General features: G+C 34.4%; 1 protein-coding gene across 1 annotated transcript in view; it reads left to right on the top strand.

Moving 5' to 3' along the window:
* Nucleotides 1-24,778, top strand: part of LOC107191193 (regulating synaptic membrane exocytosis protein 1) — a 169,961-nt gene that overhangs the window by 90,678 nt on the left and 54,505 nt on the right. Inside the window, exon 11 of the mRNA XM_015580171.1 lies at nucleotides 18,443-18,564. Coding sequence (XP_015435657.1) covers nucleotides 18,443-18,564 — 122 coding nt within the window. The remainder of the gene's footprint in view (nucleotides 1-18,442; nucleotides 18,565-24,778) is intronic.

The raw sequence follows: 24,778 nt of genomic DNA, 5'->3' as shown, positions 1-24,778 counted from the left end.
GCGTCGTTCTTGGCGATTTACCCGTGCGGCGTTGTACTTATCAGCAAAAGATTTGCACTCGTGTCCAATTTTTATTTGCAATATGTTCATCATTTTTAAAATGGCACAATATCCTTCATTGACAACGCTAGCAGCTATAAAAGCGGCGATTTCAATGATATTAATCCCGTAGGTCAAGTGTTTCGGTGCCAAACGCCAAACGGTAGAATTAAAACTTTCATTGACATTTTGCGTATGATCGCCGACACATCTTTCCAGAAGATCTTTCTTCGATAGATCTTGGTATATGGGTAATAAATACTTTTGTACGTCAGGATGAAGTGGGAGCGCGTGCTCAAAACTTCTCAAGGACAATGTCCTCACTAGTCACAGCACTATGTTTTCTTGCTGAAGCACTTTGTTCTTTCGGAGCACCTTCTTTTTCGATGAACTGACTGCCGTCGAACTTTCTTTTACGCGGCCTAGTCTGACGATATTTATCGTCTTTACTTCCTTTTGGATACATTTCAATAATTTTTCACTTCTGCACGGACCGAAATTCGGAACACAACTCACTCCGAAAAATAATATCTATACCAGCGTTTACACCGAAGGGCACTGATTCATTCTAACTCGACTACAGCCGTACTTAGACGAAGATACACGAAATATAAGACCGACTAAAACTGCTCGAAATAATTCTGCGTTCTGAGGTCTAAAACTCCGGTTCTGATTCGAATTTCAATCTGTTCCTGAAGGGACATATTCTCCAGATGCATCATTATCGATTTATGCAAAAAAAAAAAGTAATATCAACGGTATTCATAATTTAAATACTACAGCAAACGGCGTTTGTCCGAAAAGATTTATCCGCTGCATCTCAATGAAATCACGCACAATTCATTCAGAAGCAACGCCGGGACCATTCAATTCTATAGTGGGTGTAAAAAAAATTTCCAATTTACTCTTCAGTATGCATTCGTATCGAAGCAAACTGTGTGTTACGTGCAAGTGGATATTCATAGGCGTGCATCAGACGAGCCGTATGAACGAGCTGAAACGAGACCATAAAGGTTGATAAAGAGCGAAAGCAATGAAGACCTCCGCATGACCCCTAGTTGTTGGCGTGCGAATGACGTTTAATTACTCGTTGCGCATTCAGTTGGGTTTGCTCACTTTTCATTTCTCTGGTGTTGTGAAGTGAATTGTTTATCGCGGTCGAATAAGAGGAGCGCGGTCGAGATGTATGGGAGGCTTGTAAAACAGGAAATCAAGGCGATACGTTGGCGCCGCGAAAAGGCCAATGGTGCGTATATAAATTAGAATTACCGTATTCGTTGCGCCCTGGTTATACATATAAAGCTTTGACGAATGGGTAAGTGATTAATTCTGGTGGGTGATTTGATTCAGTGGATCATGTGCGTTGCCCAGGCGTATGTAATTGATCTTTGTACAGGGTGTTTCGGAGTTAAACGACTGAAATTTATTAATTCTTTCACGCGATACATATCGATGATGCCGGAATAATTCGATACCTAACTATTAAGGGGTCATGCTCAGTCAGGAGGCCAAAAAAAGAGTGTTCTTTAGGAATTTTTTCCACGAAAACTATAAGACCCTTTTCAAAACATGTGTTTGTGTTTCAAAGATTGCAGTTTATACATTATAATGTAATTTTTTTACTTAAAAATATTTATTAGTAAATAAATGGTGAGCGATCTCCCGGATGTCTCTTCACAAAAAATGGTCTGCCGTGATTACTGTAACTTCGTAACGGTTCACTTGAAATTAAAAATTCAGTAAGATTTATGTAATGGAAGAACCAATCTTGTCCTTGAACGTGGGGTTTTTCGAAATATTGATTAGGAACAAAATAGCGGACGTTTTCCTGAAAATTGCGATTTTCACCTAAATTGATCACTGTAACTTCGTAACGGTTCATCTGAAATTAAAAATTCAGTAAGATTTATGTAATGGAACAATCAATCTTGTCCTTGAAAGTGGGGTTTTTCGAAAGATTGATTAGGAACAAAATAGCGGACGTTTTCCTGAAAAAGTGCGATTTTCAATCTAAATAATCACACGTTTTTGGTCAATTAAAAAAAAGTATGAAACGAACAAAAGAATCCTTCTTTCAAGGACATGTTTTTCTGATTTGAAATAAGGCGCCAAAGGCTTCATATAAATCGACACAGTAGTTTTCGAGAAATATTGATCACCGATTTGAAAAATGTAGTTTCGATAAAAACGTGTTCAAAGTTTCAAGTCAAGCTTACACTTATATAAAATGTTCATTTTTTAACGCCTGTAACTCTGACATTTTTAATTGGACTACTTTGAAACTTGCACAGAATATTCTCGAGATGTACTTAAAGAAAATGTAGAAAGTGAAAAATCGATTTTTTGAAAATTTCTGACTGAGCATGTCCCCTTAACTACTCACAAGGGTACATCACAAACGATAACTCGCGCGTTGGAATGAAACTATGTAGGTTTATAGAGTGATTCAAGACAAGAATGATGGTATGTTTCATTCGTGTCCTGTCGCCCTTTAAGGGTGTGAAAATTAATCTCTAATTCAAATAGGTACTCCCACCTTTTACAAGAGATACAAAAAACACCTCAAATTGTAATTTATTGGTAGGTGCATAAGTGCTACACACTTGCGTAAACAGAATTGTGAAAAAAAATTTCTTTTTCAAACTTTCCAAACTATTGTTTAAATTTTTTGTATCTCTTGTACTTAAATGTTGTATGCCAAGAAGGTCTAGAAAAAAATTTGTTTAAGAAAACTTTTCAAAAATTTGTTAACGCAAGTTTATAGCGGTATATTGTACCATTACAGTTTTGTATGAAACTTCTTTTCTGTATCTTTTGTACTTTAAGAATTATGCGCGAAGGAGTGGGAGTCCCTCTTTAAATTTGAGCTTAGATTTTAGATCCTTAAAGGACGATTGGGCACGAATGTAACATCTCGTTATTCTTGTTTTGAATCACTTTATAAACCCACAAAGTTTCATTCCAATCCGCGAATCAGCGTTCGCGGTATTCCTTATCAGTGGGAAGTATCGAAAGTCATCGAAATCTCGAATAATTGGTATATATTAAATTTCAATACTGATGCTTCTTAGATCGATACCAATCAATGCTAATATTATAGCGACCGAGTAAACATCGATACCATGAACGATAAAATCGAATTTTTCAAGTACTTTATGGATAGAAGAATACCTACTTAGCTGTTATAACAGTGATACCAATATTTATGTGAAGTATCAAATGAGCATTGATACTTTTATAGAAGTACAAAAATCGTTATCGATATTTTCGTCGAAGTACTAAACTGGTATCGTTACTTTCGTATAAGCAATGAAGGGATATCGATTCTTTTTGATTCTACGTCTTTGATACTACTCTACCTGCTCAAAATTTACGGTCAAGTATCGATAGTAATAAGAAAGTCCCAATATGCATGGGTATAAGAGAAAATACTCTATGAAAATCGATCTGCAACTACTTTGCTAACAAATTATAACTATTGAACGTGAAAGAAGCAGTAGGGTCACTGTATTACAATGCACGAAAAGATTAATGATGCTTGTCTAATTTCTTTATTGTTAGTTTCACTATTAATTAGATTTGTAGTAAATAAATGGCTCTTTGACCAATTTAACATTACACTTGTGAATATAAATAATTTTTTGAAAGATTTGCATGCAAAGAAATTAGTCCTAATTTAAAGGTTTCTGGCTTGTGAGATCGAGGACTCCTTCCCTGAAAGTTCTAGTGTTATCACTTTACTGACCGGTAGCCTATTAATGGACATTTAAATTTCAGTACTTATAGGTAAGAAGTCTATTACTTTACCCTTAGATCAGGATTAAAAAATAAATTTGTACGTTTTTCTATCAGTGTTCTTGCTATTTTCCATGAATTTAGTTGACTGCTGTAGTTGAACTGTTTAACCCTCGGAAGGCGAACAGTCTGGGACGGACGCGGCACACGAATGCAGGGTCATTTTGACCCGTAGTAAAAATTTATCTTATACGCAGATTTCAAGAAGAATTTATGCATAAAACTATATACATATTTTCAAATACATATATTACATTTACATATAATTCGAAAGAATACGGCAATAGCTACAGATAGAGTCAAAATGACCCTGCAATCGCTGTACAAGGGTTAATAATAGTCCCCTGACTGTTGATCGTTGAATCTACTAAACCTATTACCTAAATAGCAGCCGGTAGGTAATGTGTTAATATTGAAAATGCTAAAGAAATTAATCTTCGAAGAATTATCACGCTCAAGTTGTTATAGTTTTTTTCGTTACTGTACCCCGTGAAACACGCTCTCTGGTAAGAAATAAACGAAATAGTTATTCCGGTGACATTTTACGTTCCTCGAGTTAGGTGAACATCACGTCCGCCAGGCGTCCCAAGAATGCAAATGCGGGCAAGTGTCAACGGAACTTTCGAGTGGCCTCGAGGAGAACAAAATCGATTGCCGAGCCACTTAGGTAATGTCTCTCGTTAGGCGCCTCCTCGAGTGTCTTCCGGGGCCCGCTTAATGGACCGTAGCGAACGCCAAAACTCCGGGGCGTGTACGCACAGTTAGTCAGCAACAGTGAAAACGCACCCTTTACCCAGGCCCAGCATGTTCAAAACAGTTCTAATTCGGTTCGGTGAATTAATGCGATCGTGTACGAGATAAAGGGATGCTGGGAAACTTGATTCTCCGTGAATCTAGACGGCCGGCGTAAGTATTAGAACACCTGGTCTGTACGAAGAAAATGCGATCTTTCGTAAAAATGATATAGGACGAGTTTCCCTAGTGGCGAACACTGAAGGTATAGGTATTCTTTAGGTCAGGGGTCGGCAAACTTTTGAGACGGAAGAGCCATACCTGTTCCTTACAACAATTTAAAAATTATTTCAGAGCTATAAATATATTTTTATAAATAAGGAAAACTTAAAGTAATATTATAACAAGTTCTAATATTAATTATATCTTTATTAAATGAAGAAAAAATCTTAGAAAAATTGCTTTCATTAATTGTATTTTGTTTATTTTTAATTGTACTTCAGAGTCACATGTAAGTAGGTACCCAAAGAGCCACATTTCGCTCGCGAGCCGCAGTTTCCGACCCCTGCTTTAGGTAAACAGGAAAATAATATTTTCTTTTCTTTATATTATTTATATTAATTACAAATTAACAACAATAGGAATCAAAATGAATGAACGAAATAACTAAGATTATCACAATATTCAAATTACATTACATAACTATAATTTTAATGGAACATTGAATGCCACCCAGTATCGGACGTAGCATAAATAAGTAACCAAACGCAGGACAGCTTCAAAATATACAATGATCAGAAAATTTGTGATATATTCATATTATATATTTAATACAATCATCAGAGCACTCTTGAACATTGAATCCAGTTTTTATCACTGCTCTCTAAGTAAACTACACAGACAGTTCATTTGTTTCTATTTTTCTCAATGCTCTGGGTTTCTTGATCTTGTTGAGTCTGTCTTGTTGAACTTATTTCCCAAGTTTCTCTTCTGTTCTTTAACTATTGCGAGTTTCAATTGTCGAACATAAAATGTTGGGCTAGAGTAGGAACTCTTTCTACCACAGGCCACTTTTATCAGTTTATACTAGCATAATCGTTGTTCATCAAGCTTTGATGTCAGCTAAACAATATTTATTTCAGACTTTTAGAAATTTTGTAATTCTCTATAACATTTACTGCATATTCGATAAGTGTCTTAAGGGGTCATGCTCAGTCAGGAGGCCGAAAAGAGAGTGTTTCTTGGGAATTTTTTTCTCGAAAACTATAAGACCTCCTTCAAAAAATGTGTTTGTGTTTCAAATATTGCAGTTTATAGATTATAAGGTAATTTTTTTATTTAAAAATATTTATTAGTAAATAAATGGTGAGCGATCTCCCAGATGTCTCTTCACAAAAAGTGGTCTGCCGTGATCACTGTAACTTCGTAACGGTTCATCTGAAATTAAAAATTCAGTAAGATTTATGTAATGGAACAATCAATCTTGTCCTTGAAAGTGGGGTTTTTCGAAAGATTGATTAGGAACAAAATAGCGGACGTTTTCCTGAAAAAGTGCGATTTTCAATCTAAATAATCACACGTTTTTGGTCAATTAAAAAAAAGTATGAAACGAACAAAAGAATCCTTCTTTCAAGGACAAGTTTTTCTGATTTGAAATAAGACGCAAAAGGCTTCATGTAAATCGACACAGTAGTTTTCGAGAAATATTGATCACCGATTTGAAAAATGTAGTTTCGATAAAAACGTGTTCAAAGTTTCAAGTCAAGCTTACACTTATATAAAATGTTCATTTTTTAACGCCTGTAACTCTGTCATTTTTAATTGGATTACCTTGAAACTTGCACAGAATATTCTCGAGATGTACTTAAAGAAAATGTAGAAAGTGAAAAATCGATTTTTTGAAAATTTCTGACTGAGCTCTTAATACTTTTGGCCTGCTATGTATCTACGCAGCGAGAGTTTTCAAGTCACGGGAGCCCTGACGTGTCCAGGGAAGCGTCGACAGGACGCCCAGTGTTGACGGAAAATCCCGTGGAGAAACGGGAGGCGGACAGGGCCAACCGATCAGATAATTATGGTGCAATGTCATTACCAGAACAAGCCTGTGGCGCGAGGCCTCGTCGTAGGCTCGATGTTCCACTGGCCTGTTAATTAAGGCTGAATGACGGCTCTTGATTGGCGTTCTCACGCCGCCGGCCACCGAAAACTCTGCACAGCCAACTCTCTGCTGGAAGGAGAGCGTCCCTTTCGATTTGCCACTCTTCCTCCGGTTCTAGCAGCGCTTCTGTTGATGGGGCGAGTTTTAGCACCAATTCAATAATATTAATCGAATTAACCTCTACTGTTCGCATTAATTTTTATGGATTTAACGGGTTACATATGTTTCATCGACCTAAAACTAGATCGAATTTAACACAATTTTCTACGAGGTTTAAATCATGTTTTATTAAAAACAAACAAGAATACAAATTTTGTAAAGTGTTCTTCGGGGGAGAATATTTCTTCAAAATTATAATAAAACACATAAAAATTGAAAGTCGTGGCAAGCAGCTATTTTCGCAAACGGGAATTTTTTAAAAGCAGCGTGCGCGGCATCAGAGATATCTTCTTCCTGTGTCATTTGAAATAAATAATTAGCATTTTCTGTTAAACTGAATGAATAAAACTCGCACTTGTCATAGCCGATTTTGAACATATGAGTATTTCGAAGAATGACAGTGAGTTGTAGTAAAATGTGTTACGAGCCAGTAGGTTGTCCAAGGAATACAGTTTTTCAGTATGTTAGTGAAGTGCGCGGACAAATGTTACACGAAGTGAGGGAGCCGCTAGGATGATTGGAAGCGAGGACGAACCTGATACGAAATCAGGGAGCCACTGGATAGGTTAAGATTCGTGGACGAATCCGATGCGAAGTCGGGGAACCACTAGGTAGGAAAACTCTTGGAAAACTGAGACGTGCGGATGCACCTGATGCGAAATCAAGGTGCTGCAGAAAACGCTAGTTAAGTCTCGTAACTCGTTTTATAAATTTAGATAAAATTAGAGCGGTAAAGTTGTATCGTGTGGAAAGGTCAACTACGACTATAATGATTACTAAACCAATGAATTTTAATAATAAAATTATTCACGTTTATTTAAAGAATATTACACAATCAGTTTTTGGTATAAGTATGTGTAGTGTACTGTTGTCGCGGTAAAGTATTAAATGTAATATTACCAATTAAATGCTCGGTGTTAAAGCACTGTTAATTTAAATGTTTACCGAATAGAACTTGAACCGAACTCGCGGATTCTGTAAGGTAACTGATGATTCGAAAGGGAAGTTAAGCCCGATTTTACTGGATACAACCGACTCTACAATTGACTGTATTATTCTGGCCCATGGAGGGTTAAAATCAAAGGGTTTATATGGTCCCAGAAGTGGGTGGAGTTTCATTAAAATTTCCCTATAAGGAAATATCAACGATCTCGAGTGAATCATGATTCTGTCTCTGGTTGCTATCCAGTTGGTCGATATTACGCACCCCCTATTACTTGAGGAATAAACAAACGGAGTTTTAGGGGGAAAATCTCATATTTTCACATGGAATTTAAATTTTAGAATCGAACTTACCTGTAATATACTTTATCCCATCTTTAACTGTTATACTACGAAAGATAAGCGAACCCACTGGAGCCTAAAAATAGGCTTCCTGTCCTCTAAAGTTTATGGACATACATTTTATAGTACTTTTTAGTATTAATCAAACTAGTTTTCCTAACAGGGAGACGTTACTAATCCGACATTCCTCGTCTTATGTTTCTAAATAATTCAATACAAACTAATAATTATAGGATAGTAAAGTCAATGGCACGCAGATTACACTATGTCATCATTAACGTTTATTGTAAATGAAAATGAAGATTAACAGACAAACACATTCAAGAGCATACCTGATTCACTAACGAATGATTGTTAGTGGTTGCAAACAGCTCCCCTTCTCTCTCTCGCTCTATGCATGATTTACAGTAGAATATTACACAAGTCAAGCGTCAGAAACAAGTGGTTTGTAAAACGTTGAGAACGGAAACGAGGAGAACAGACAGGGGTAACTCAGACTGAAATTTCCGCGAGACGCTCAAAGATTAACAACGCTGATTAGCTCGGATCTTGCATTAATCTTGCGATTACTATCGTTCCGTGGAACCTGTTGCACGCTATATGCGTATGTAACCGTGTTTCGTTGGCCGTCGAGTTAGTCGGTGTGTTAAATTAACATGGCTTAAATCGTCCGCTTACTTCATTACGCGGTGAGCGGACAGCCGCACGTCAAGGAGAATATTCATTGTTGTGTTATTTGCCTTCCCTTGATACACGTCTGATCTCTTTGATGCCGATCAAATTCAGAGTATCGAGCTTCGGTAGAAACTCTAGTTAATTGTTTCAGCTAAGAGAGACATAATATTGTTTGTGAAATCAATATTTCGAAATAACGTGACAATAATAGTTTTAACAATTGCCGACCTGAATTATTTTTTTCAAAGGAATATAAATACTTTTCTTCGAGGTAATTATTTCTTGGATGCAAAACAGGAAATTTAAAAATATAATAAACAAAAAAATTGTTTATAAACAAAAGCGAATATGCATTCAACAATTCCGAAATATTATTTTCGGGAATGTATCTATCTAACGACAAAAAACTAAACTATACCATGCTATGCCATATTAATCTTTCTAGCACATAAGATGGGTTCTAAATACTAATTGAGTTAATGATTCGAAATTGCATCCTAGAGTAGGAAAGGGTTAATACTAATTGTTTAAAAAAAAAATTTTTTTAATAAAAAATAAGGTCACCTTGATTTTTTTATGGTCACAATATATTTTTTACTTAATAATATTATAGCTGACGTCAAGACGAATTCAACGACCTATGTATTATTGTCCTTAAGTCTTGAAATAACGTTAAAACAGTTGTGAACAGCTAATTCTTCGATCTGACCCACTGTCCGATATCGGCGCTTTAGTGTTCTTGACTTTTCACAATAATTTACTACAAAATCATAGTGAGAAGATAGTGAAATCGATGGAATACAGATGATAGTGTATCATGAGTAATAATTATTGCAAGTATAAATATTGATTAATAATCAGCCACGTTGAAAAGCATACGTCTGGATGAGTTTTGAGACTGCATTTTGTTAAAAACAAAGCCCCGTACTAAATAATGTTATTCTAAGTTTTTACTTTGTTTCTTTTTTACTTACACTTATTTCCTTTTCGGTTAGGTCACCAAGTAACGACACAGCAGATGATTATGATATTCAAAATTGCATGTAGTTAAACTAATTTTTTGGGCTAATTCATCTGGTCGTCTGAATTCTCTCGTGGACCACTGAAAATAAGTCTTTTCGTATAAGGGTTCACGGTAAATGAAATATTCAGTTGTTTATTTCTGCGCAACTTTCTTATTAGTAAAACGGAAACCTCTTATTACCTTACTCTTACCCTTTAATACTTTCTTATTATAAAACGAAAACCTCTTCTGTTTCCTCTTCTGAAAACCTGTTCGTATACAGGGTGAGTCGCCTAATTCCATCTTACATTACTTGTAAATTGTTTGTTACATAAAAAAAATATTTCGAACTAAAGTTGTGTGGTATGAAAGGGGACAAACAAATTTAATAATTAGGTTTTTTGTTACTTTGCTCTTTCATCGAGGAATGTAGGTCATCTTGATCGATACAAGAGAAAAATAAAAAAAACTAATTACTCCACTTTAAGTCCCCCTTGATATCGTACATCTGTTGTTTGCAACATTTTTTCGTATAACAAACAATTTGCAAGTATTTTAAGTTGGTAGAATTAGGTGATTCACCTTGTGTATCAGAGAATTCATATTTTTATGAGCACAAATGAAAAAATGATTATCAGGTAGAGATTTAATTTTATCTTCAAAGATTTTATTAAACTTAAAATAGCTTGAATGCTTCACAAAATTGTATGGTAATCCCTGTTTTATAGTGTTTCGTACATTCGCGTATAAGTTCATAGTTTAGTAATCACTTTCTAGAATACAATTACGTATTGTATACCCCATGATCAACCTTTATCGTTTGAGATTTAAACAGAAAAAGTTTATTCGCGCTTCAGCAAAATCACGCTTTTACTGTTCCCAGATTAAAGCGGCAAATTTTGTTTCCTGCCTGTGACGCCCGACATATTCTGGAAATCCACGCACCAATTCATTTGCTAACAGTGTTTAACCCCTTCGCACCGGTGGACGAGATATCTCGCCACGTGATTTCGTTCATGATATGCGTTGGACGATCTCGTGAAAGCATATCATGAACGAAATCACGTGGCGAGATATCTCGTTCACCGGTGCGAAGGGGTTAAAGCAGAATACGAAACGGCAAAAATTTGTTGCCTCCGAACAACATTATTTTCTAGAACAATATTCTGTTATGTCGGGAAAATAAAGTTCGCGAGTGTTACTTATTTTCAAAAATTTTTTATTTATGCTATTTATGAATTAAAGACTTGTTTTTTAAAAAATGCCTACTCCTATTTACGAACACTTTTACGAAACTATGACAAATTTCGTTACAATTATATTATATTCGGTTCTAATTATATTATACGAATTGATACAATTAGTTTTCAAAAATTAACCGGATGGTATTAAAGTTGGAGTTATGGAAGAGTGTCGAGGGTATTAAAAAAATCAATCTGTACAATACTTACAGAATTTTTAAACATTTATGAATTTCTTATTGACATACTCTATCGGTCATAAATAATAGACCAGATTTTATAGTTATTGAAGTAGTAAGACTTTATTTTTGAACGATTTAATGAAATATGTGCGATTAGCAGTTTCATACCCCATCTATATTCAGTTTAACACTTTAATTGCCACGTCACCCAAATATGGGTAACACGTACATTGCAAAGAGCCTTGATTATTTATGTACCGTTACAAAACTTTAGATAAAATTAATGTCACAGTATAATTTAAAACAAAACCAATACTCTCTATTAATTAAACGCATATCTTTTCGACGATTTATGACTTAGAAACGAAATAATGTGTCTGACTGCGTACGGACTTTTTCACTGTGCCAGTCAACGTGTTAAGGATACAACGTTTTCAAATCCATTGTAGAATACTAATTTCTTCAAGCACTTGGAAAATTCTTGCTGTTTCGAACGTAATAACCCTTCGGATAGGAACACAACAAAATTTTAATACCAATCGTGTACGAAGCTCGTAAAGTTCGGTACAAAGTTCACTGTGAAAAATTTGTAAGTTCTTTGTAATAAAAAATTGACGAAGTTCTCTTTCCTGAGTTCCCGAATTTCACAAAGTTTTGTTCAGATCTGACAACAAGATAGTCTGTAAAGACCCCTGCCCTAAAATTCTTGAAGTTATCGTGACATTCCGAACTAATTTTGGATCCTAAGTTACGCAATTCCCCCTTCAGAGGATTTATGGACGGACGATGTCGGTTCTGGGTGGAAAAAAACGAATCACTGATTCAGTCCGGTTTCCAAATTACGCAACGCCCACCCACTTGGCGACTTAGTTTTCTCACGCAGGCCACGCAGGAGTTCGTATTACAATGCCCTTTTGTTGTAGGACACCGGTTCATAAATCAGTTTCGGCCTTCCCTTGCGTGGGGGTCGATATTGTGTCTATTGCCATTGGAAATGTACGGCCTGACTGTAATAGCCAATCGTCCCCAAAATCCACCTTTCTGACTCAGACTGCTTTTTCTGACATCCTACAAGGGTGTTCCGGTAATCCGAAAATTCCGACTTTTTTGTCACTTTGCAGGTTTGTAAGGGGCAACAATAGAAGTGCCAGGCACCTTTTTTTTGCTACTACAGTTGGTCACAAAAGTATTCAGCCACCTTAGGCAATAGGCGAATTTTACGTGGAATTGTAAATAGGTTTGCAAACGAAAAACTATAGCAAACCCTATTTTTAATGAACATTTCTTGTAAAATAAACTAATAAATGTTTTGGGACTGGCTGTACATATCTGGAAAAAACATAGTAGATGTAGTAAAATTCTTAAAATTGTAAAATCAGACCCATCCTCACTACTACAAATTTTATCACTCGACTCCATCTTTGTAACGCCCTATGAGACTACCCTTAAAATAAGGTAATGTTATGAAGTACACGAAAGCAATGAATTATCATCAGATGCACAAACACGACAAATTTACGTGTCAAGAGTGCAAAAATAAAAGGTAACTGTAGCAATTGTTACTGGCACTCCTCACTCGCCACTCAAGTCACTTGATTGAATTATACAGCAACCGAGAATCGCCTCTCGAATGCAAAGTGTTAAATTTTTATTCTCACGTTATTTCTTATATTTATTATAGTTTCAAGGATATACACTTACTGACAAAAGTTGAGAAACGAAATGGTCGTTTTGGAATTACTGTATATTTTGACTCTCCTGATATACATACAGTGGGTGTAAAAAGTATTCGTACACCCTTTAAAACGGAACAACTCTTTTAAAATTGGTCCAAATGACTTGAGCTTTTTTGTGAAGTTAGAGACATTAATTTACTAAATGATGTGAAAAAAAGAATTTGAAAAAGTTGCAATTGGTCCGAATCACGAAGAAAATATTAAAGGTCGTGTTTTACAACTTTTTAATCTGAGGTTATAATGAAAATTTAATAAGTACATATCGAAGATTTATGTTAGTTATATACATGTTGAAAATTTTATCAAAATCGGTTAACGTTGGTACGAGATACAAACGATTAAAAATGTTAAAAATCGCAGTTTTTCCCGACTTTCGATCTACAACTGTAGTAAATCTAACAATTCTCACATCTTTTGATGTCTGTCGCTCGTTTCTGTATTAACCGATTTCAATGAAAGTGTCAGTATGTACATAACTAACATAAATCTTCGATAAGTATTTATTAAATTTTCATTATAGCTTCAGATTAAAAAGTTGTAAAACACGACCTTTAATATTTTCTTCGCGATTCGGATCAATTGCAACTTTTTCAAAGTTTTTTTTCACATCATTTAGTAAATTAATGTCTCTAACTTCACAAAAAAACTCAAGTCATTTGGACCAATTTTAAAAGAGTTGTATCTCAGGAGATTCAAAATATTCAGTAATTCCCAAACGACCATTTTGTTTCTTAACTTTTGTCAGTAAGTGTACATATAGGAAAATACAGAGGCGCATTAAAACCTTTAACCCTCCGTAGACTGGGTCGGAGTCACGCGCTCGCGAGAGCAAGACGTATACAGTTGCCGTGTAATTCGGAAACTGACGACGTGCGACATTGTATGAAAACGGCCGGCTAAGACGCCGCAGAAGTATTGACTTACGTCTTCGGCTCACTCTATTTCCTTTTTTACTCGCTGTCCTTCCTTCTAGTCGACAAAACTTCTACAGTGTCGGTAAGTGCCTCGAGCTCGAGCCACCGCGAGTTTGTGTTAGTAACCTATCGATGTGAGTCAGAAATGATCCGGCTTCGGACGCTCTCCGGATCCAGTACTCGGAGGGTTAAAGGGTGCTTTCATTCTGGAAAGCCAAAAAGTAGAAAAAAAATTGCCTGGTACTTCTATCGAGTCCCCTACAGACCTACAATGTTTCACAAAAGTCGTAATTTTCGAGTAACCGAACTTCCCTTGTTAGTCACACTTAACCATTGCATTCCTATTCATCAAGTCCTACTTTCAACCCTTAACTATAGACCACTCGTCCCAGAGAATGGTTGGAATTTTTCTTTGACTGTCACCACCTAGTGGAGAGTTTTGGAAGCTCTAAGCGTTTGAGTATCTTCAATTGACAGTAAGTGGCACACTATTTCCGAAACGATAATGAAATATGACATTCAGCTGGTTAATAAAAATGTTACAAAGTGACCGTTGTCGGATTACTCATCTGTGAGACGAGTCGTCTGAAGACAAGGATTAATTAATATTTGGGACCTTGAGCCATATAATTATGGTGGCATTGGCTACGTAATAGCGTCATTGTCTTCAATTACGGCATAGGAGGTTCGAAAAAAAGGAAACGATGAACGATGTTGCCCTAGCAACGCGAATTACTCGTGCGTGGGACGAGGGTATCCAGTTCGATACAGAAGTAGCTTGTCAACCACCTGTTTCAGATAGATACCTATATGTATTTACGATCACCGCTTATCTTTATTTCGATCCAATAAAATATGTGTGTGCGTGGGCGCGACTTGATCTCCAATAAATAAAGGCCAATGCATACAAAAAGGAGAATTATTTATTTAAAGAGGTGAAGTACTCAACTTTGACACGTCTTTCTCGTTCTACGGTCGTACCACGACTCTACTTTGTCTATGTTGGCCGCCGTTATTAAAACGACGCGCACAGTGTAACGAACCCCGTTCAAAATAAAAAAAAAAATGTTTTTTAGGGAACTTTTTTCTATGAAAAATTGTTGGCCACATTTCTGTCCGCTATGAACATATTAAAAAACATGGAGACGGAAAACATAGTCGAAAATAATTTCATATACATTTTCCTGTTTTATATATTCTAGTTCATTTGTAATTAAAGATTTTGTTTATAATATTAATCAACAGTATTATAAGAATAAAATGGGTAAGTTGATTATGGATAGTGCCTTAATTAAAGAAGATACGGGTATATTTCGTAATGGATATTTGATTAAGGTTTTCATTAAATATGTCAAAAAATGTATTTCCAAAATGTTTTTATATAATGACTTTAAATTATGTATACTTTAATTCTATATTATTCTTTTTTTGCGCAAATTTTCACAAATTAGTTTTTTTTTGTGATATTAGATACATTCACGTACAGCGAATGTTTTAAAGTCTGGCGTGTCGTGCACAAGTCCGTAAAAGTTAATGTTTTGATAAATCACATTTGTACAAAGTTTTTATTGAAGGATGACTGTAAAGAATCTGTTTCCAAACTTGCTGCATGTATTCACTTAGATTTAAATAGAAGATGGGAAAAATCTTGCAGGAAATTGCAAAAATATAAAGCTGCAAACCATGATTGGCTTTTAATCCTTTTTCTAGATACTGTTTTATTCAAAAACAACATAAAAACAACAATATTTTATGTTAGCGCACAATAAAATTAGTAAATATTTATAATAACTTTTCATTTGTATACTTATAAAATAGTCCCAATGTGTGTATTTAACCACAAATTATTCCAATATACATATATAAAACCGATTTATAATGATTGAAAATAAAACCATGCTAAGTATCCATAAAAAATTGTAATAAGGTTCATTATTACAAAATTAATTGTAAAGATAACTAGAATACGGGTATATACGTGCATTAAAAAAAAAAGGATAAGTTTATACGTGAAGAAAAACGAGTTATTAATTTTGATCGATATTTTCCTATTTCGTCACACCGACGCCGCTAACCTGAAGTCTCTCGCTTTAACGTTATACAATACGTGCTACCTATCGGATACAACGTAACAAGATATTGTATCAAATCTCACATGGATTAAACAATTGTCTCTATTGACGGTGAATAAAATTCATAGATTCAGAAATTGGTTTATTATCAGCAAATTTATTAAAACTAGAGTACGCTCCAGGGAAGTTCGTGGATACACTTCTAACACGTATTACACAAACTCTAGAATTAATAGTTAATTATAATAGCTAAATTTTAAATTTCATACCAGTAAGACGAAGAAGAGGCAATTTTAGTAATTTTATTGTTTATTAACCCTTAGAATCCACACCCCACTTTAGCGTGTATAAACACCACACTAGTGCGAATTGGACTGTTGAATTTTTGATGAAAAGAATAAAAGCAAATTGAACGCAAACATAGTTTTTAGGGTAAAATTTTCTGAGAAATTCAATGGTAATAATTGCAAAAGTGTGAAACAACTTTTAACTAAGGAAATCTGAAATATTATATTAGCCAGAAAGAATGCTACAGACAAAATAATGTTTTGCTGATGCTAGTTGGCACTAGTGTGGTATTTGAGGGTTAAAAAAGAATAGAAAATCGACATGACGTCATACGTATTACAAAACTGCTAAAGACGGGCGCGGGAGTTGAATTATACGTTCCGACAAAATTGCAAATTAGGATTCCCAAACGAGTGAATGACAGATATTATAAACTGAAATATTATTAGGCATTTTTATAATCGTAGAATGTTCGGAAATTTTTGGTAAATCATTATACCTGCATCCAACCTAAACTGACCTGTCTACCATATTCCACAAAAGACGTACGCCACAAAAGGACACAAACACTCCCAACTTACTTAGCTTACCTACTCGTACTTTCAGTATAACTAGTTCTCTATCTACATAGTCAAAAACACTACAATCTCTTACGTGAAGTAGTACGATTCGAGCCAACAACCAGTCAACTCGTTTTCGTAAACTCGTCTGCATTCTTGCAAATATTCATACAGTTCACTTCGATTAATTTATTTCCTGTGTGAGGTCGCAAGTCACTAAAGCCGTGCTCTAAGACTGTCACACACAGTTTAGTAATTATTATACTCTCAGTACGACCAACGAGTGTTTATATTTTTTATTAACAATCTTTTGGTAATTTTAATTTCTTAGGGAAACGGTATATACTTGTTATAGTGTTGGTGTACTCGAAAGTGTTGCGACTTTCCAAAAGCTACGGATAAGTGGATTTGAATTATAGTAGAACCTCTCGTATCCGAACTAATAGAGAGGAATTAATGTTTGGATAAAGGAATTTTGGGATAATAGAGAAGCACTTTCCTCATTTTATACTTAATTTATTTAAATGGAGATCCAGAAAATTGACAGCTTTTTTAAATATTTATGGATTCCATGTCTTTGTAGCTACTAGGTTCGTGAAATTTGTCAACATAATTATCTGTGTAGAGTTCGATCGATCAGAAGAAAGTATACATTGTATGTGAGTATTACGTATTTGCAATAGGAGAAGGCGTCTGTTTCTGGGAAATAGTCTATTCAGATAACAGAACGTTCGGATAGTAGAACGCTCGAATATTATTCAAATAATGGGAGTTCGGATATTCGAGTTAGTGTATTCGGAATACTACACCTGCACCATTACATAGCTGTTTGCCTTTGTAATGCAATATTGGACCCGTAGTCAAATCCTCAAGGAGAAGTGTTTCCACTGTAACGTAAACCAGATACATGTCAGGACAACTCTAAACATTAATGTAACATACTTTTGACACCGTGGATATTTGCTTTACATTCAATGTCATTCAAACATAATATATGACGATTTTTCCTGACATTCGATTTGACATACATATGTGTAGTGTATGTTCAGTGTTTGCTCACGTTGCATTATAAAAAAAAATTTTTAATTTACCCTTTGTCCATTGATGTTGTGAAATTAAAAGTTTGTGACTAGGTTATCAGTTACTATAAATACCAATTTACAAACCAAAAGGCCAGCCGCATTATCGTTTTGTGAGATGTTACAACTTTTTTCCATAATATTTATTATCCCGCGGTAATATACCAGATGAAGTTTTCACTTCGATAATGAAGTTTGAAACTCCGCGAAGCTATTGAATAATTTGCTTCCATGTAAACGAATAATTACTCGATACTAATTATAATATGACGACGTTGAAATTCGTACGAGGCATTTAACTAATTAAGAACCCAATGATCGATTTTAAGACCATTAAGTATATTGCAGTGATTTTAACAGCTTCCCTTCCATCACAGACGAAATAGAAATTACTTCGGAATGCATTCTAATTAGTTTATCTCCAAATATTCACGAATTAAATGCTTGGTTATAATTGTTAGAGACGTAATTGAATGATGCATATTTTAGCAATTCGTGTATTAAACTTTCAACTTCTTTTTTCAGCGGCTGGTTTCGGTATACGTGTGGTAGGTAAAACGGGGGCTGATGGACGTACTTTTGCATACGTGATGTGGGTCGTGCCAGATGGACCGGCAGCTAAAGCAGGCATCCAACGCGGTAACAAGGTAAGGGAATATCGTACATATTCTCGCTACGCTAACGTGACAAATTAAATATGTAAAATTAAAATACTTCCTACCTCTATCTTTTTATTTAAAGTTTCATAACGAACTGATATTAAAAAGAAAATTTCAAATTTTAATATGTTTCATTGGAATAATAAAATATATATACATATATTTAATATTATATGTTTAATATACAATATATTATTTTAAATTTCTTAACATCTTCTGTTGTACCGAAGTTTTGAAAATGTATATTATCGAAAAATCTACGGTAACAAAGGGCAAACAGCACATAGCATAACATTTTGTTAAGATCATTTTGTTAACTGTTATCAATATGAGTAATGGTTTTTCTTTAATGGAAAGATATATTTTTTCTCTATTTAACAATACTTATAAAAAAGACATATTTGTTTCTATAATTTTCAAAATATTGCAACTTATGGTGTCGATATAATTTGAATAGTTCTTCGCTAAGATCAAATATCTATTATGAACGGCGAATTGTATTTCGATAATTATAGAAATAAATTTTGGATGAAACAAGAAAAATATTTAAATTCATATAAAAAGTATTGATATTGATAACATTGGAGACTATGATGATAAAAACATTTTTGCTTGTGCCAAACAAAATTTGTTGTGCCCGTGGGGCTACAACAAATAATTTGGGATACTTGTGTCCGGGAGCGTTCGAAGAATTAGCATTCACCGGTAGTCGAGCGAAAGGAAGGATTTATTCAAACTTAAGTTACACTTTGTCGTTCGATATCATTCTACCTCCAGGGCGATGAGCGTCGTTTTTATAAAATCGCATTCGTCTAAAATGAGGTAGTAGGCAGAGTTGGGCATTATTCGACTAAATTTTCATTCGAATTAATAGTAGAATAAATTTGTGCGAATAAATTTTTATTCGAATAAACTTCAAATAAAAAATTCGAATAAAACTTAATTATTCGACAATAACGAATAATTTTCATTCGAATAAAAAAGTCGACTCAGAGACGAATAAAATGATCACGTGATTTCTTCGAGGTATGGTGACAGGTGACAGGTGACACCCAATTGTTTAGGTTAGAAAACGCTTGTTATGGGTTTGGTAGGGGTGTAGGGATGCCATCCGGCAAGACATAGGTTTTGCTTAACAGGTTGGCACGTGTTGCTGACTAGATATTCGTTACTCGTGCTGAGTGACTGCAGACGGTCTCACGGTGTGGTAAGCTGATGTATATCCGGGCACAACACTGCTATCTCGTGTTTACCCTTTGTAACCATTGATTTTTCGCTAACATACATGTTTATAATATCAATACAACAAAAGATATTAAGATGGCTTGTTTCATGTGGACCACCCAGTGTGTTATATAAATCTGATGTTGAATATATAACATTTATAAATATATCAATTTAGAATGAAATATATCATAAATGCAGAAAGGTTTGAACAGCACGGACAAAAGAAACAGACTTGGACGTTAAGAACACGATTTATTAACGCAATAAGGAATACAATATTTTTACATGTTTATACATACATATTTATCTTCATCACACTTTCTTTCTCCTACATACATTTTAGAATGACATATATTTACTTACTATCTTTAAGCGCAAAATTTTCCTCGAGAAGAATACTTAGTTACGATAATCAATACATGATTCGCAACGCCAAATGAAAAACAAATCGAATATACGGTGCAGCAATTTTTTGAATGGAGCTTCATTTTCCTGAAAATCGACTTAGAAAATCTGTTGAATACGCGTGCAATTGAACAGCACGTGAATGTTGTGTCTTTTCAGTAGTTACCGTTTCGATTTATTGCAAGTATAAATGCATGCAATGCACCGTATGAATGTTTGAAGTAGCTTCTGTGGAAAACGAGGTTCGACACAAAGAAATGTTGTTACACATTTTCGTTTGTTTTTACACATATCTCTCCCCCCCCCCTCTCTCTCTCTCTCTCTCTCTCTCTCTCTCTCTCAGGAATTTTGACGTGCCCTATGTAATAATTTTATTTGGGAGTAATTTAAAGTGAAGATAAATATTTGAATGTTAATAGAAAGCAAACATAAATGTTTATATTTGTATAATACACTCAAAAATATACCATTATATGAAGAAAATTCTCATAAAATCGAAAAATCATCATTATTATTAAACATACTTTTACTTTACATTTTCACAAAACCTTACAACACATTTTGGAATTTCATTATCATTATCAATTACAAATTATCGACTATGCCAAAGTGTTAAATTAGTTGAGGTATGAACAAAAATGAAATCTTGGGGATTAAAAGTATAAAGTTTCGCACGATTACATCAAATATCGGTGGCATGTGCATTGTAAAAATGCTGGGTAATCTAAATACCGTTACAAAATTTTTGTATAAAATGAAAATCCCAATATAATTTCAAACAAGACTGATGGCCTTTATTAAATAAACGCATACACTTTCAACGAGTTATGGTTTAAAAAACGAAGTAAAGTGTGTCTGGAAACGTACCACCACTTTCAGTGTCACAGTGAACGTGTTCATATGACGTTGGAAAGTATACAGGGTGTCATATAATTCGTGGTACAACCGACTCGGGGGTGATTGTACAATAAAATGTTTTCATTTGAGATTTTATTTTCGAGGAAATCGACTTTAAAAATCTGCTGGATATGCAATATACATGCAATTAAATAGGACTTGGCTAACGTGTCTGTTGACTGTATTCCGTTTCTACTTATGACGTAGCTATTCCCGCTGTTACGAAGCCACCTTTACCGCATGAGCTCAGCCGGCAGACTCGTGTTCTGATTGGTCGGGGGTTTTCGTTAATATCTTGTTAACAAAGCCTCGGGGAACTTTTTCGCCAAGGAAACAGTTGTTTCAAATCACCCCAGGAATCATCCCTTTCAAGGGCCTATAATTATTTTGAGACACCCTATATTGTACGGACATATTATGTACATACAATATACACGTGTATTTGTGAGTGGTAGTCTTTCACAAAATTGTTTAATGTCCATGCGAAAAGAATTCAGTGATTTAAATTTCGGCCGAAATAAAAGAACGCGTTGTCCTTCGTTAAATCGGGTAATATTGTTGTAAGCAGTTAATGTGAGCAAGTATCGACAACTATTCTGCCCAGCTGTGATTTTAATTAAGTTATCGACAGCTGCACGGAACAGAAACATGGTACAATCGCAAACGCCTGCCGGGAGCGCTGTATTTCGTGAAATGGTACGAATTCATTGACATATGGCCTTTTAATTTTACACGGTGAATATAATTCCGCGGACAAGTGATAATTACACATTTACACGTTCCGCAATTGATCCCTTTTAAGCGTGATGTTGAATTAGCTGAAGTATTTTTTAGTGTGTTTTACCAATGTACACGTTTCTCGTACTGTTTTTTATTAATTCAAACATTTATTTTCACTGTAAATATATTACAATTGAAATATTTTGTTAATATTGATATTCATGTATGCACCTATGAAATTCTATTTCCTACATTACTTTTCCGGCTTTCATATTTCATTTTTTAAACAAGTCCTTCAAGATTTGTTTTACATTTTCATTTTACCGCGAAACGGGGTCTGAAATGATGGGTTTAGAAGCTACATGAAACGAAACAATTTTCTTGGGTTTTATAAATTTCTTATCGTCGCAGGGAGACTACAAAATGTCCTCCGCTTATCGACGTTCTAAAAACTCTATTAATTTCACTTTAGTCCACGCATACACTGAATATTAATGTTAAATATACTCTAGCTTAATAATCTTTAATGTTGTTCTGTTTTAAATATAATTGAAACTAACAGTTTACTCTTTTACTTAAAATCTTTAGAGCTTTTTTTTTTATTTCACTCTCACGATCGATCTGTAAATTCAACGTATAGAACTTTTTTTCTAACTAAACTTTATTTATCGATTATATTTCGTTATTAATTTTTCAATCAGTTATTCAGCCTACCGTAGTGTTGGAATTAGGCTACAAAAAAACCGTACAACATACATAAGATTATTTTTAAGTATATAACTGTTGTAAAATGTGTATACATATATATTTTTAATACTCTTAGAATCATGTTAGTATATTTCTCTTTAATCGAGACCAGTTGCTAAATCATTGTCCTTTAATTCTGAAGAAGTATTAGCATAATTTGAAGTGTTACCAAGGGTACCTTGAATACATGATATCCCGTGATCTGTTACAAGAAACGAATTCATCGTGTTCCTCTTTTAATAAGGGAAAACTACGTTCCAAAATGCGTATAAAAAACATGAATCACGGTCACGTCTCTGCTAGCCTACTTAAATCAAAGATATTATGAGCAAGTTTACCGAACAAAAGAAGGTAACCGAGTTTCGCAGCAAAAGAGAAACTATTTTGTGATCTCAGGAACTTAATAAATCTAACGAAGAAACTTTTGCTATCAGTGATCATGATTGTTTCCAATCTAACAAAATCATCAACAGTAAAACTCCGAAGAATCGATTTTTTCAGACGACCGAATAATTGCGTTTTAACGTAAATTTATTTATTTAAAAGTTAAAAAAGTGTATAGTAGTTAAGATTACACCATGTTAAACAATTAACAATTTCATCACGAGTTATTTTCTTAATTCCAACATTTGTATTGACTTTCATACTACATATATGTATTTTACGTTTAATATAACATGTTTTATAACAGATTTCGTTTATACATAACATATTTAGGTGTATGCAAAAGTAATGGCCGTTTATCTGTCGAAAATGTTCTTCGAAAATTACTATAGCATCCGCTATATGACTTAATTCTCCTCATTTTCTATAAACGTCTGCCAAAAGCAAAACCAAAATTTGAATTTTAAGAAGACATAAACCAGACATAATGAATCACATAAGATGCAAGTAAATATTCCACAACAGGTTCTGCTGTGACGTAACAAAGTCTACCGACTTAGAACTAGAATAAGAATGCATTAAAGTTGAAAAGTTACTACAATTATAAAATAAACGAATTCTTCATAATGTTTCACATTATAAAGGAAATGTAAATTGTATTCAGCGTTGTGCACAATCTTACATATCTGTTCAATTAATATATTCATTACATTCAGGAATATTCATCCAAAGTATGGCCTAATAATGGCTCCCACGAGTTGTGTTACATTAGTTGAACTTCTACAGTTGAAATTTTACAGCTGATTATTATTTTACAATTTTGTAAAGTAATTCTGAAAAACATTTGAGGTACGTTCAAGATCAATATTTCCTTCTAACTGGAATATATTAGTGATATTGCGTCACGAAATTGGATTTCTGTTTCGATTCCCAATTTTCACAGAACAATCAAGTGTCCAGTGACTTATGGACGGGAGTGTATATGATGCAGTCATGCTCAGTCATGAGGCCGACAAAAGAGTATACTTTAGGAATTTTTTCTCGAAAACTATAAGACCTTCTTCAAAAAATGTGTTTGTGTTTCAAAGATTGCAGTTTATAGAGTTTAAGGTAATTTTTTTATTTAAAAATATTTATTAGTAAATAAATGGTGAGCGATCTCCCGGATGTCTCTTCACAAAAAGTGGTCTGCCGTGATCACTGTAACTTCGTAACGGTTCATCTGAAATTAAAAATTCAGTAAGATTTATGTAATGGAAAAACCAATCTTGTCCTCGAACGTGGGGTTTTTCGAAATATTGATTAGGAACAAAATAGCGGACGTTTTCCTGAAAAAGTGCGATTTTCACCTAAAAATCACTCGTTTTTGGTCAATTAAAAAAAAAGTATGGAACGGACAAAAGAATTCTTAGTTCAAGGACAAGTTTTTCTTGTTTGAAATAAGGCCCAAGAGTCTTCATGTAAATCGACACAGTAGTTTTCGAGAAATATTGATCACCGTTTTGAAAAATGTAGTTTCGAGAAAAACGCGTTTAAAGTTTAAAGTTTAAAGTCAAGTTTACAATTATATAAAATGTTCATTTTGTAACGCCTGTATATCTGTCATTTTTAATTGGATTACCTTGAAACTAGCACAGAATATTTTCGTGATGTTGTACGTAAAGAAAATGTAGAATGTGAAAAATCGATTTTTTGAAAATTTCTGACTGAGCATGACCCCTTAACGGGAATAGAAAACGCAATGGACCGGGAATTATTGCTCATGGAATTATTAAGCCGCAGTAGTAGTGATGACGAAATGGAAAATATTTTACTACACCAC

The sequence above is a fragment of the Dufourea novaeangliae genome, unplaced genomic scaffold (assembly GCF_001272555.1).
Source record: "Dufourea novaeangliae isolate 0120121106 unplaced genomic scaffold, ASM127255v1 scaffold245, whole genome shotgun sequence".
NCBI classification, from domain to species: domain Eukaryota; kingdom Metazoa; phylum Arthropoda; class Insecta; order Hymenoptera; family Halictidae; genus Dufourea; species Dufourea novaeangliae.
Note: the sequence above shows the minus strand (reverse complement) of the source record. Positions and strands in the feature narration are given on the sequence as shown.